General features: G+C 42.8%; 1 protein-coding gene across 2 annotated transcripts in view; it reads left to right on the top strand.

Moving 5' to 3' along the window:
- The first annotated feature begins 2,887 nt into the window (after positions 1-2,887).
- ube2o (ubiquitin-conjugating enzyme E2O) overlaps positions 2,888-13,460 on the top strand; it is a 34,308-nt gene continuing 23,735 nt past the window's right edge. For both annotated transcript variants that reach the window (XM_035183552.2, XM_035183543.2), the window contains exon 1: positions 2,888-3,376. In XM_035183552.2, the coding sequence (XP_035039443.1) occupies positions 2,960-3,376 (417 nt within the window). In that variant the 5' untranslated portion in view covers positions 2,888-2,959. The remainder of the gene's footprint in view (positions 3,377-13,460) is intronic.

Below are 13,460 nucleotides of genomic sequence, written 5' to 3' on the forward strand. Positions count from 1 at the left end.
CAACAATCCACATATTTAGCTAGGGTCAGGCGGGGTGTTTGTGTGTTGAGGATGATCCTCGTCACGCCTCATCAGACCCACAGCAGATTAAGTTTTTACTAATCATGTGTTGGATTTCCCACAACAACAAATCACCAGGTTATTATCATGAGCCTGATTCCAGGTACCTGATAGCACTGAATAAAAGGACTCACCTGGAACCAGTCATGCTCAGATAGTATGAATTATTGTGATTGATTAACTATAATAATGTCAGTATCGATTAATAGTGTTGCTTATGTGTGTGTGTGTGTGTGTGTGTGTGTGTGTGTGGGGGGGGTAGGTCTTAAAGACTGGACCTACCACTCTTCATGTGATTTTCCAACAGTAGTGTTTCCATTGTTCCCATAAATCGAGATCACGCTTTTCCCCACTTTATTTTCCATATGATCTGTAAGAGGATCAGGGCATAGGATGTGTATGGGGTTCGTTTGTCACCTCTTCAGTGTTTAAATAAACTATGTTAAGAATATCAGAGTGTTTTGATCCATGGACATAAGAACATTTATTTCTCCCACTTTTATAATCTCACACAACAGCAGCAGAACTGTTTTAAGGATTGAGTCAGCGCCAACTGATTGAGTCAGCGCCAACTGATACTAAGAGCAGGTAAACTTTGTGTAAGGGTCACAAGACTGGAAATAATCTCCATCTCAGATAAACACGAAAGCTTTTCAAAAGTGCAAAGCCTTTCCTGCATGGTGCACACTTTCATTTCGGTCAGGAATCCCAATAAGTCAGCCAATCCGTTTGCCTCAAAGAAAGTAAGTGTTCATATATACAGTAAATCATCAGACCTTCAATAAACTGACCAAACCACAAATAGTTAATGTGTTTATCTCAAAGAAAGAAACATTTTTTCCACATGGATCATTGCTCATTATCATAATCACATTGGGAGCAAACCATAATTTTCTTTAATGAAATATCCAAATAAGAAACTTTCAGTCTGCTCATGTTGCTTTACAGTCTTCATGACTGGAGAAGATTGGCTCGGGTCTAAATGATCGTCAGTGTCTCCCATGTGTGTGACACCTCTTTCTCCTCCTGAGATATTTGTATTCTTCCAGTATTGCGTCCAGTCCCATGTTTAACATGTCATCAACAACATCTTGCTTGCTGAGAATATTCCTGCTGTATTCTCACAAGGGTTTACCTGGACCTTTTCCGAACAGGGGCTGGCAGAATAAGTTATGGATTTATTCTGGAGCAACTGACTCGAACATTTATGTTGTCACATAAAGCCCCTCTGGAAAGTCTAAGGGAAGGTGTGTAAGCAGCTAATGATTTCTGTAACAGCTAACCTGCAAGTTGATTTGCAACCAGATGTTAAACAGCTTTTAAAGAGTCTCAGTACACATCCTAGTGAACACTTGACTTTTTCTCTTTTGTTTTTAGGTTATTATATCAATGCTAATCTTTATTTATTTATTCAATAAAAATGCATTTCTTATGTAATTATTAGGGCCCGAGCACCTCCGGTGGGAGGCCCTATTGTAATTTGAAGGATTTGTATTTCCCTTTTGGGGCTTTTTCAGGGCCTAGACATGCTCAAATTGTTACTAAAGTTTGCAGGGAATTCAAAACCCCAAAAAGTAATTGTATTCTGGAGTAATTTGAAATGGGCGTGGAAAAATGGCTCAACAGCGCCATCTAAGGCCCTCAGTTAGCTTTCACCGATCTTCACAAAAATCGTAGCCCAGGTGTATCATGACAAGACAAACAAAAAGGGTCAGAGCTGCAATGGGAAAAAAGCAACAGGAAGCCCGCCATTTTGACTTTAGTGGCCATATTGGCCATTTTCCACATTTTTACTTTGATGTACTTGTCCCAGGGCTTTCATCAGATCAACTTCATATGGAGATGCGTGTCATCACAACAAGATGGAGATGAAAACGACCGCAAAGATCGATTTTTCGTCACACGGTGTGACCGTGGCATGGCGTCAAACTTTGATTACACGCTATCAAAACACGAGGTTCTGTATCTCTGACATATTTGGTCGAATCGAGTCCAAACTAGACATGTAAGACAAAAGTCCCGGCCTGATGACATCTACACAGAAATCATGACTTAAAACACAGCGCCCCCTGGTGGCAACAGGAAATGTCTTGTTTTTTGCATGTCTTACACTTGGAAGTATTCCTCCTCATCTACTGACCGCAGCCATGTCAAACCTATGTCAAAAGGGTTTCAAGACATTGATAATGTAGGCATAAGATTACTGTGACTTTTCGTCAAACGCCATATTAATGGCGTGGCGTTAAAGTTCATCGACTCGCTGTGACACACGAAATTGCTGTAACTTCCGTGTTCATGGGTCTATCTCCCTCAAACTACATTTGTGTAGCAACAGCCCCCAAAGGAGACGATGTTGTCATAAGTCCAGTGTGCATTGTCCTATCACCGCCAAACTGATGTCTCATGATCAGAGACCAAGCCTGAACAGCTCTGTGTCAATATTTCTTCAGTACTAAGTACTACTTTTGTACTTTTAGTTACTTTTTAGTTACTTTTGTACTTTTAGTTACTTTTTGGTTACTTTCGTACTTTTAGTTACTTTTTAGTTACTTTTGTACTTTTAGTAACTTTTGGTTACTTTTTAGTTACTTTCGTACTTTTTAGTTTTCTCTTTTGTATAAACACTTACAATGCTTTATTATTATTATTATTATTATTATTATTATTATTATGTGTTTTCTCTCCTTTATAGACACTTTACATGTGCTGCCAACCATATACCTGATTTCACAGCGCCGCTCAGTGGTGAGAGACGATACTGCGTGATGACGCTGTCACACTGCACTAGTTACGCACAGCACGTTAGTTACGCAGCGACGTAAACACGTGCTGCTTCCACTGTTTCTTGTGTCCACCGTCATCCTCGCTCCAGCAGCATCACTCCCTGACAACAGCAGCGATGGCGGAGCCCGTAGCATCGGATGCGGCAGCATCCCCGAGCCCGGGCCTCTCTCCCGCAGCCAGCCCGGTCTCCGAGCCTCCATCCCTGGCTCTCTCCCCTACGGCGGACGGCTCCCAGCGGCTGCTCTTCTCCCACGACCTGGTCACCGGGCGGTACCGCGGCTCAGTCCGGTTCGGCCTCGTACGGATGATCCACGGCGAAGAGGAATTTAACTCCGACTCGGACCTCGACGACGGCGGGGGGAGACGCGGCGATGGTGGCGGCGGCGGTGGAGGAGGTGGAGGAGGAGGACGAGCCCCAGGTGGTTCGGACACTGAGAGCGCCGTGGACTCCCCGAGTCAGCCGCTCGGCAGGGGCTTCGTCCGCGTCCAGTGGTACCCCGAGGGAGGCAAGCAGGACATCAGGGAGACAAAGGTACCACACTGATGTTTCCACGCTGATGTGTCCACGCTGAGGCCGCTGCTCCCACTGTCTCCTGGGCAGAGGACAGCTGTTAGCCACTCGGGGATAAGCTTCATCTAATCCGTCTACCGTAGAACGCACAACCGGCTAACTGGCTAGCATCCAGACGCGCATGCTAACTAGCGGTTTAGCTCGTAGCCCTCATGTCATTGAGCTGGAGCCGGCTAATCAGGCTGGTTGCACCTGTCTGCGTTCAGCTAGCCGCTCTCACGTTCGCTCCACCCGGCTGACAGAGCTGTCTGCTCCGGGGATGGAGCTCCGGGCTGTGGCAGGTGCAGCTCTCTGCTGTCGACCACACACACACACACACACACGCTGGGGTTTGGTCCTCTTGGATTCAGTGTGCGAGCTGGGAGTGACTCTGTCTGAGAATATTGTTAAAGACTTTATCATTAAAACGACTAAATATCACGAACCTAACATCTCGAATACACCTGCCTCCTATTTCAATATTCATCTAAAGCTGTCACCTGAACTCTGAGCCTGCAGAACAAAGGGCTCAAATTCCTCCGTAAAGTATGCAAATGATTTTCTGCTGAATTCAGCCTTAAGCACATTTCAGTAGAAAAGGAACCTGAGGATATTTGCAGCTTATTAGCGATGATCACTTGCTGCTGTTGTTTAGGAACTTTTTCAAACAAAATCAGAAAAATGTAAATAGTGTCTAGGCGAGTTAAGTATTAAAGGTGTATATGTTTAAGAATGGGCTTAGGGTTTTATGGTTATTTCTTATAAAAGACACAGTCGGCGGTTGCTGGCGGGATAAAATAATTCAGATTGTATGCTTGGTAAAGAAATGGGGAACCCTGCCGCCCTGTGAACCCTCTGCCACTTCTCTAGATTTCTCCCGGGCGTTGTTGAAAGAAGGAGTGACAGAGTTTGTAGGAGGACTGATCTGGAACACGCTCATATCAGCTCATTGTAGAGACACAGGATGGGACCAGAAGGAGCCTGGTTCATGGCCCATGTTGCTGCGCTGCTTTGTCCTCTTGGCTCAATGAGTAAAGTTCTGGCCAGAGCTTCATTCAACCTTCCTCACAACAGAGACTTGCGAACAATGACACGGTTGTTTCGACAGAACGTGGACGGTTTTATGCTGCGTCATTGCTAGTTTGTGTCCCTAAAGGATCTAGTTTGTGCCAGTGTGAACAGGTTTGGAGTTCACTCTGTAGCTATGTTTTTGCTTATCTCCGTGCACCACGTCCTGTGTCGACAGGCTTCCTCTTAGTTACGTATATTCCGAGAGCACAGTGATGATTCTGATGAATAATTCAGAATTGCTTCCTGCAGTAATCTTGAAGATGATATTTCCTCAATATATTGACTTGTACTAGGCTTTTTTCTCAGCAGTGATAAGTGGAGGGAGAACAGGTGTTTGAAATCTGCTGCACTTTCTCTTGAGATTAAAAAAACTTGCATTTTCCCTACAAAACCTATGATTGAAGTTTATAGCGCAGCGGCAGCCATTAGATGCAAATTATAAACGATCCAAAACTATAAGTCCAATGAAATCATAATGTTTTTATTGCTTCTTTTGTATTGCATGAAAATCGAGGAAGTCGAGGAAGAATCGAGGAAGTCAGTGCAAATCAGACCCGCAGTGTTAAGAAAGCTCTCACATGAGGTGCAGTGAACCTGCAGCTCATGAGCTATGTAAAATGTATGAAAAAAATACGTCCAGACATTCTCTGGAGTTTGCCTTCCATGCTCAGTGCCTGGCTACATCCACACTACTCCTGAGTTTTAGAGCCACTTGAATTTGAAAACGCTGTTGACCCTGATACGTTTTAATCTACAGGCAGAAACGGCGATGTTTGGAAACGATGATGTAGCCTTTCGGTCACGATGTAGCCTTTGCTGGTTCACCAGGCTCCTATCACATGACCCCCTTCCAGAAGAAAACAACCGACTACCAGCCTCGACTACCAGTGTAGAACGCAATATGAACAATCAGTTACATCATCGCTGACCCTCTTGTCTTTGCGACACAACTGTTTACATGTACAGGAGACAAGCTATTATTTGCGCAATCCGAGACAATTCCCGTGCCCAGCGGGACCTGAGCTAGACGTGCTTGCCTTCCTGTCTACACTGGCATGCGCATGCCCGGTGTACGTGAGTGGTCACGTATTTTCAGGCGTGTTAGTGAGGATGGGGATTCAAACTGATGCAGAGCCAAAACGCTCATGTGCACAGTAATCGTTTTAGTGTGAAACCGTCTGAGCCTCCTGTGTGTTTTAATAGGAAGATATAGAGACATGATCATGTAGGAACAAAGACAATTCGAAGACTCTTCCTCGTCAATGATTGTAGAACAAGGTGATTATTTTCCTGACAGACTTTAAATCTACTGAGTCGCTGCAGGTTATTAGAAGGACTAATGCTGCTGTCCACTCCACACTGACTCCATACATCTACCTGGCACTGTAAAGGATCTCCTAGACAATAGAGACATGAGGAACTCATTCATATTAGGGATGTTAGTCAGGTAGGAACATGCAGTTCCTTCAGCATCATGTGGAGAAATACCTTTAAGTTAAGAGTAGCTTAAACATCACATAAGTGGGCTGACATGACATTTAACAGCTGAAGGTGTTGATGAAGTGGTCTTTAACATGCAGCATGTGTAGCACAGGATTTTCTGTACTTCAGTGCATCGCAGAGCTTTGGTTGCTATGGCACCAGAGCAGATTTTTTTCCCCCCCAGCTTTGGATTTTGATTTAGTTTCTTTTTTTGTTTTCAGTGTTGTTTTTTTTTTACATTGGAAATATATTGATTTGCTTATTAATTATACTAATGATAATTTATACCTATATACCAAGGGGGTTATGTTTTCATTAGCGTTTCTGTTTGTTAGCATTGCACAAAAAACTATTGGACGGATTACCTCAAAAGTTGGTGGAAGGATAAGATGTGGGTCAGGGAAGAAGCCATTATATGTTGGTGCAGGTCTATACATTTTTTTTTTTTACTTTCTTTAACCTTGCAAGATGGGGGTTTTCCTTCTCTTTTGTGGTATTTGTTCTCTGAGTGCCATTGTGGTTAAAATTCTAAATCCATTATTATTAAAAGATTAAAATTGTAACCGTCTCTGAGCATTGAAAACCAACTAACAGACCTTGTGCCTCTGCCTGCTCTGGGCCTGCCACAGTCACCAGTCAGTTACAAACACACAGAGAGCCCTGATGCTGCAGCACAACTGACACATAATTTCCATCCAAGCACAGAGGTGCAGCAGTGGGACACTCTAAGGCAGCAGCAGTTGAGTCTTAGCCTGAGATGTCCCTGCTTCTATCAGTTACTGGGTAACTCAAACACCCATGGGAGCACTGTTAAGTCCCTAAATGTACTTTACGGAAACGCCCGGTAAATATGGTGTGATGAAATGATGCATCAGTTCTTATCTGCTGTGTTAGGTCACAGGGGTCGAGGTGGGCTCTGATGCTCTGGGAGTGTAGGGGTGGAGGAGGAGGCTGGTGTGGTTAAATGATGACAGGGTGGGTGTAGCAAGACCCACTGCTGCTGACTGCCCTGCAGACAAAGATGAGGTTTGGAGGGAGGAGAAGTGAGAAAGGAGGGCAAGGAAATGCACAGTGGGTGGTAAAGATGGAGAAAACAAGTATCGAAAACCAATTTAAATATCACCTTGATGTCAAAACCAAGAGGAGAATGTAAAATGAAATGAAACCACAATCCTGATTGGAAAGGAGGTAATGAGACCAGCAGACAGTTCAGTACCAGCTGGCTGTTATGGTAATGTGCAGGCTCTCAGTCATAGAAATGCTAAATTCCCACCTTCTGCTCTCTAATCCATTTAAAATTCCCAGTCCACTATGGCTTGTCGTCGCAGAGGGAAATCGGCGCTTTGCTGCTATTTTAGTGCACTCGGGTTTGTACTCCTGAAAGAGGCACATTCCTCAATACTGCAACCATCAGACTGACTACCTCCACCAAGGAGGTTATGTTTTCACCCCTGTTGGTTTGTATGTTTGATTGTAACCTAGATTACACAAAAACAACTAGATGGATTACCACGCAACTTGGTGGAAAGATGTGTTATGGGTCAGGGAAGAACCCATAATATTTTGGTTTAGATCTGGATCAGGGGATTGTTATCTGAGTGTTTGCAGTGTGGTGCAGCTTGATTTGAATTTAAGGGGAATGTTGAGCGTTAGTGAAGGTATGCGCTCTCTATTTTTGTTTAGTAAATTCCACTTGCAGGCTATTGACCCAACTGTCAGTGTTTGGGGGAAAGATCATCACAGTTTGTAGCCATGTCACATTGTTCAGTAACACCAAGAGGCTTGGTGAGTTGATTTTTGTTTTTCATATGAGGTTTTATTGTCTGTTTCACCACATCAATGTTTTATTAAGCGAGTAGGAGGCTCCTGTGGTTTTACTGCATTTATCTTTGTCCTGGTCCATAGTTGGACTTTAAAACAAACCAGTTAGTTAGGGAAGCTTTCTGTACAGTTCAATAAAACAGTCAGAACAGTGATGAGAGATGAAATGGCTGCTGTGGTTTTGTAACAGCAGATATGTTGTGCATTGTTGTGTTACTCCCCCACCGTCCTTACCATGCAAAAGCATGATGTCATACATCATCCATCAATCTTTGGCTTTTTATCCTATCTACACTGGAGCAAAATGTTTGTGTGAAGTCATTCTGTAAAAGTGAAAATGTCCATTCTGCTCTGCACATTGTTTTCCTGACTTGACTTACTGATAATATATTTGAGACTGTAAAAATATATCTCTAAATACAAGAGGAAGGAAGTGGGAGAACACTGCAGTTGCTGAGTACTCTGGCGGCAGGGTGACTCCCATCTGTCAGTCCGGCCATGCCTGCCCCCTACCCCCATCCTTCCAACTACAGACCTCTGGTCACAACCCCATTGACCCACAGAATATGACCTCTTTTGTCCAAAAAGGCTTGACTGCTGCATAAATCTTCAAGATACTTCAACACACAGATTTATTTCAGCATCCTCCACCATGCATCCTGCAAGTATGATCACAGAAATGTTTTTTATTCAAATCCAGGCCTTGGCTCTTCAAAAGCATTTTAGCTGGTTGATTAATGCACTTTATGCATTTAATATCCATAGATGGAGGAATCAAGTTGATCAAAAGAATCATCTTAAGAACAAGATTTCAAAGACTAAACGCATCATTTGTCTATATCCTCCATTCCCCTATATTCTCACCCAGATGAGCTTTTAAATGAGCATTTGGTGTGTATGTGGTTTGAAGTGGCTGTCAGCGTTGTGCACTGGCTACTGCAGTTTCCTAAGAGCAGACTAGAGCGAGCACATTAATGATTTCTGTTTCTTTAGTCTGCAAGTTCTAATTAACTTAGCAGCTAAGCCTTTTATTATGTGAGAGTGGATCTGCACACCATTCTCTTTCAAATATTCACACTGCTCTTGTGTTTTCTTGTGTAAACCTGCCACATAGCATCTGATTAGAAATACATTTTATTGTCAGGTGCTTTACTAAAATGCTTGTGGTGGTGGAAAAAAATCAGTGGAATTCACGGGACTAGTGCCTGATGGTGAAAACGGTCACGATTAGATATTTGAAACTGAACATTCTGCCCCAAATCTGCAGCGTCGACGCCCTCAGATAAGGTTGATTGATTTCATACATCGTTCTGCAGGTGCTCAAGGTAGGCTGGCAGACGTTGGTGTAATCTGGGACATGTGGCCATTGCCCAGGCCCGCCCAACTGTGTTTTGCTACGCAGAGCCTTAGTTATGGGTTTGTGCAGGTGCCAGGCAGGCCCAGGAATATACACACAACACAAACACACCAGGACACTTCAGAGGCACTAGGCATTTAGTTTTGTCACCACTGAGCAGCAAACAATGCCTCTAAAAACAAGAAAACCAGCTCCCGTGCTGCATTGCTGTTGTACAATCATGACTGAAGTCTTCACGATCAGAAATGGATTATTAATGCAAACATTGCTCAACACCAGCTGCTGTATAACAACATATTTTGACTGCAGGGAAAGCTCAGGCAACTATAATTGAGGGAAAGACATTAACCTGTATTTTGACACACACAGGTCTAATTTTAGTTCCTGGTTGGCAGCTCTTGCCTGTTGCGATACTTTCCGCCTGCAGACTGTATGACTTCATCTGGTGTACAACATTCATTCAAACTTTAAGAAGTCACAGTTTTTGTTATATTAGAAGTAATGATGCTTATTTAGTTTTGACATGCTGACTTAAAGTTGACAAGCAAGAGAAGGCAAACTGAGTCTCCTCTTTGCTGTTTCATTACAGAAAAACACCAAGTAGATCCCTGCTAACATCCTTTATCCATACAAACAGGGAAATTCAACAACATTATGCACTAATTGCATTAATTTTGATGGTTCTAATTCAGTCATTGCTGGACCACTGATAATAAAAAAATTATATCTTGCAGCAGTTGATTCATATACTTGATGATTTAGTCATGCATTACATTTCATAAGTTTAATGAAACATATTTACTTTCACTTTTAAGGTTATGTTTTCATCTGTTTGTTTTTTAGCAGGATTATACAATAACTACTGGACAGATTAGCATGACATTTGGTGCAAGGGTGTGCTATTGGTCAGGAAAGAACCCATTCAATTTTGGATCAGGAAGCGGATCTTGGGATTTTTCTGCATTGTGAGATGTGTTTTTCAACATCTTTGTGGATTCCTTATGAATTATGTATGAATCTTGATGAAAAAAATTGTGTATCGATTAAGTGTAAAAATCTGGATCTAGTGGATTTAAATGTGGTTTCATACAGGGTGTATGGATATAGTAACAAATAGGGATAGAAACCTGTAACTACCACCAATGTGTAGCTGAGAAACATAATGGGGCCTATAGCTATAAGTCTTGTTTTAATTGAAGGACACTGTTGGGCCTCGTCGGAGGTATGCTCTCTACTGAGTTTTGCATATAGTTTTAAATTGTCCAGTTATTCCACCTCTGCTACTCAATCAGACACATTTGCTACTAAATTTGAGGGTGACTCTGTTGCACCCATGTCGCCTGATTCCTTGCTCCCTCTTGTTGCACGCGCTGCCCTCTTATAGGCAGCTGAGATTGTGTCATTGTCGACTGTGATGAGGTGATGATTCCGCTCAGCGGGTGGAGGAAGAGGCGCGGCAGCGGAAAGATGCAAGATGAAATGCATGTTTTGGCCTTTTAGTCTTTCCTCTCTGGGCTGTTAGAGTGAAATTGACTTCTTATCCAAGTGTGAAATGGGACAAGCTGTGAAACTGGTGTGCTCTCTGTGTACTTGTCACCTCCAGGATCCTATTTTTCCGTTATCCTCCCTCCATTCTCGGGATATCACATTACTCTCACTTTCTTTCACCTCAAATATGTTCATGTTCCTCACTCTTGTTCATGCTTTGACAAGTCCAACCATTCCAGACCGTAAAGGTTGTTTAATGTCCTTTTGTAAAAAAACAACAAACAGATCAATATTTTTTTTGCTGCTAAAAATCATCATCGTTATTAAAGTCATTAAAGTAACCCTGTCCAAATATGAGGGGCTCGAGGCATTGTTCTAAGTTAGCACTCTGGAATTAAAGGACACTTATCTGTGCCTTAATCAATATTTCTAGATTTCTCCAATAATACCTCAGCAATAATAAAACCCAGTGTCATGATTTACAGGAGTAATGAGCTTATGAAAAGAGAGTGGCACACGTGTCATCTGTTGCTACCCTCACACAATTAGGAGATTGGTTTGTCCGTCTGGCTTTTATGTGACACCAACCAATCAACACTCTGTTTTCACTGGGTAGTCCCTGGACGGAACGCGAGAAGATTCCTAAGAGAACAGCAAAGTTTGCTCCTGTTGAAAATCATGTCGGCCACGATTGGATCATTCAGCGTTGCATTTTTTTTTTTTTACCTCAGAGCAGTGTTTTTTTGAGAGATGAGGAAAACTCTACAAAGGGTGAAAATCACTGAAGTCGTTGGGAAAGGATAATTTGCAATGGGATGCGTAGTTTCTTCACTCCTAAAATTATACCTTGTATCTTTGCCTCTTTTGTTTAATGGTCATGATTCATCTCGAAGCTGGTCGGCCTTTATAAGGATTTTCTGAAATGTCAATGGAGAAAACTAACAGGAAATCTTCTTCTGGAACCAGAGCTGTTGCGCTCTAATGATGCTTTTAAACGCATCATTTCACACTTGTTCATGTGGAGGCCAGTTTTCTTGGCCTGAGAGTCGGTCATCTTTATGAGGTGGCCGGGTCTTGATTAAATATGTGTTGAATATTTCATTGATGCACATCTGACATTAAACAAATCCAACGCAATGTATTTCCACTCGTACCACTTGGAGGATGATGTCAGCATCTTCTATTTCCTGTAAATCTGATACGACATGGACATCACATGACTGCACATCAACCCTTGTGTGCTCCTCCTTTAACCTCTATCTTCCCTTTTTCTTATCCCTCTGCTCCTCCTCTCTGCTCCCTTTCTTTCTCCACAGCAAGCTCCACCTTTTCCTCCATCCCATCTCCTCCGCCACCACTGTCGTGTCACTCCTCTCTTACCCTGCTTCATCTTTTCACCCTGCCCCCCACACTCTCCTCTCCTCCGAACCCATCCCGTAAACCTCTTACTCATGACTGGATGGTCGTTCTGTTCCTGGCCTGAGATAATGGATCTCATTTCATCCTCTCTCTGTATAGACCACACACACACACACGGGAATAGACAGACTCTGAAGTGACTTAGCTGCTGGAGCCTGCACCCATCCCACTAGTCAGCTCTCCTTGCATCTCTCCTCTCTCTCTCCCTCTCTCATCTTTTCATCCACCCTTTTTCCTCTGCAGTGTTGGCCCTGCCCAGTTGGGAGATAGTCTCCTCTCTCTCTACTCCTTGTTACTTCCCCTCCTTTCTCTCTATCTGCTGTTTTTTTTTATGGCTCTCGTCTATTTTTGCTCCTGCTTTTGCTTGTTACCTCTCTCTCTCCCCGGGATCTGTCTCTATCTCCCACTTTTTCTGGGTTTCTGATTGCTGTCTCCTCTGTGCCTTGTACACCACTCCTCTTCATTTATTCCCGTTACACCCCGTCTTCCTCTCAATGCACCCTCCACCCTCTTACCATCTTCTCCCCTGACTTGTTTCACTATTTCTTAATCTTCATGATTGCCCCTCTTAAGTATCCGTATTTCCATCTCCTTCTCCTTTTCTCCATCTTATACTCTAAGCCTCTTTGTGACTGCATCTTCTTTACATTTCATATTCTGCTTGTTTATGACTCTTTTCTCCCCCAGTGCACACCTCTCTGTCCTGCAGCCGTCCTTCTTTTTCTGTATCTGTTATCAATCTGTCTTTTGGTGCATCATCCCTCAAACTACACAGTAAGGTAACTGTTCAGTCATAGATCCCTTGTGCTATTCGTTCCGTTGACCTTCCCCCATGGTCTCATTGGATAAAAGGCCATGTGCCTGCTCTCTTTTTAATAGAGCTGTACACACCCTTAAGCATCCCAATCAATAGCCTTCAGTCAGACAGACCGTCCTGCAGCAGCAAGAACAAAGTGTCAGGGTGTGAGGATTGATGCTTCACTTGTTTATCTTCATATCAACCAGGGCTCCAAGGACTTGATATTGATTTAGTATTTTATTTTTTGCTTCCCCACATTTAAGGAAATCTACCTCTCATTTGATTTATTGCAATAATTTTTTTTTAATATATAAAAAAACCTATGTAGTAAGAAACAATATCAGGTATGTCTTTTCAAATGTATTATAATTAAAAATTATAAGGTGCTTGCTTAGATGAAGTCTGGTATACATTTTATTCAGGGAGTGCAGTGTGCAGCACCATTAAAAGAGAAGCAGGTGGGTTAAACTGAAGCACACCCACTCTTGACAGTTTTGTAAATGAGTATTGATTTTGTAACCGTATATATCACCACATTTTTCGTTTGGAGGATGACTACACGGATGAAAAGCAGAGAAGTGCATTGTTCTGCAGTGGTTTAGGGATTTTTAGACCTCCACCAAGTGTCT

The sequence above is a fragment of the Hippoglossus stenolepis genome, chromosome 2, assembly GCF_022539355.2.
Source record: "Hippoglossus stenolepis isolate QCI-W04-F060 chromosome 2, HSTE1.2, whole genome shotgun sequence".
Classification (NCBI taxonomy): Eukaryota; Metazoa; Chordata; class Actinopteri; order Pleuronectiformes; family Pleuronectidae; genus Hippoglossus; species Hippoglossus stenolepis.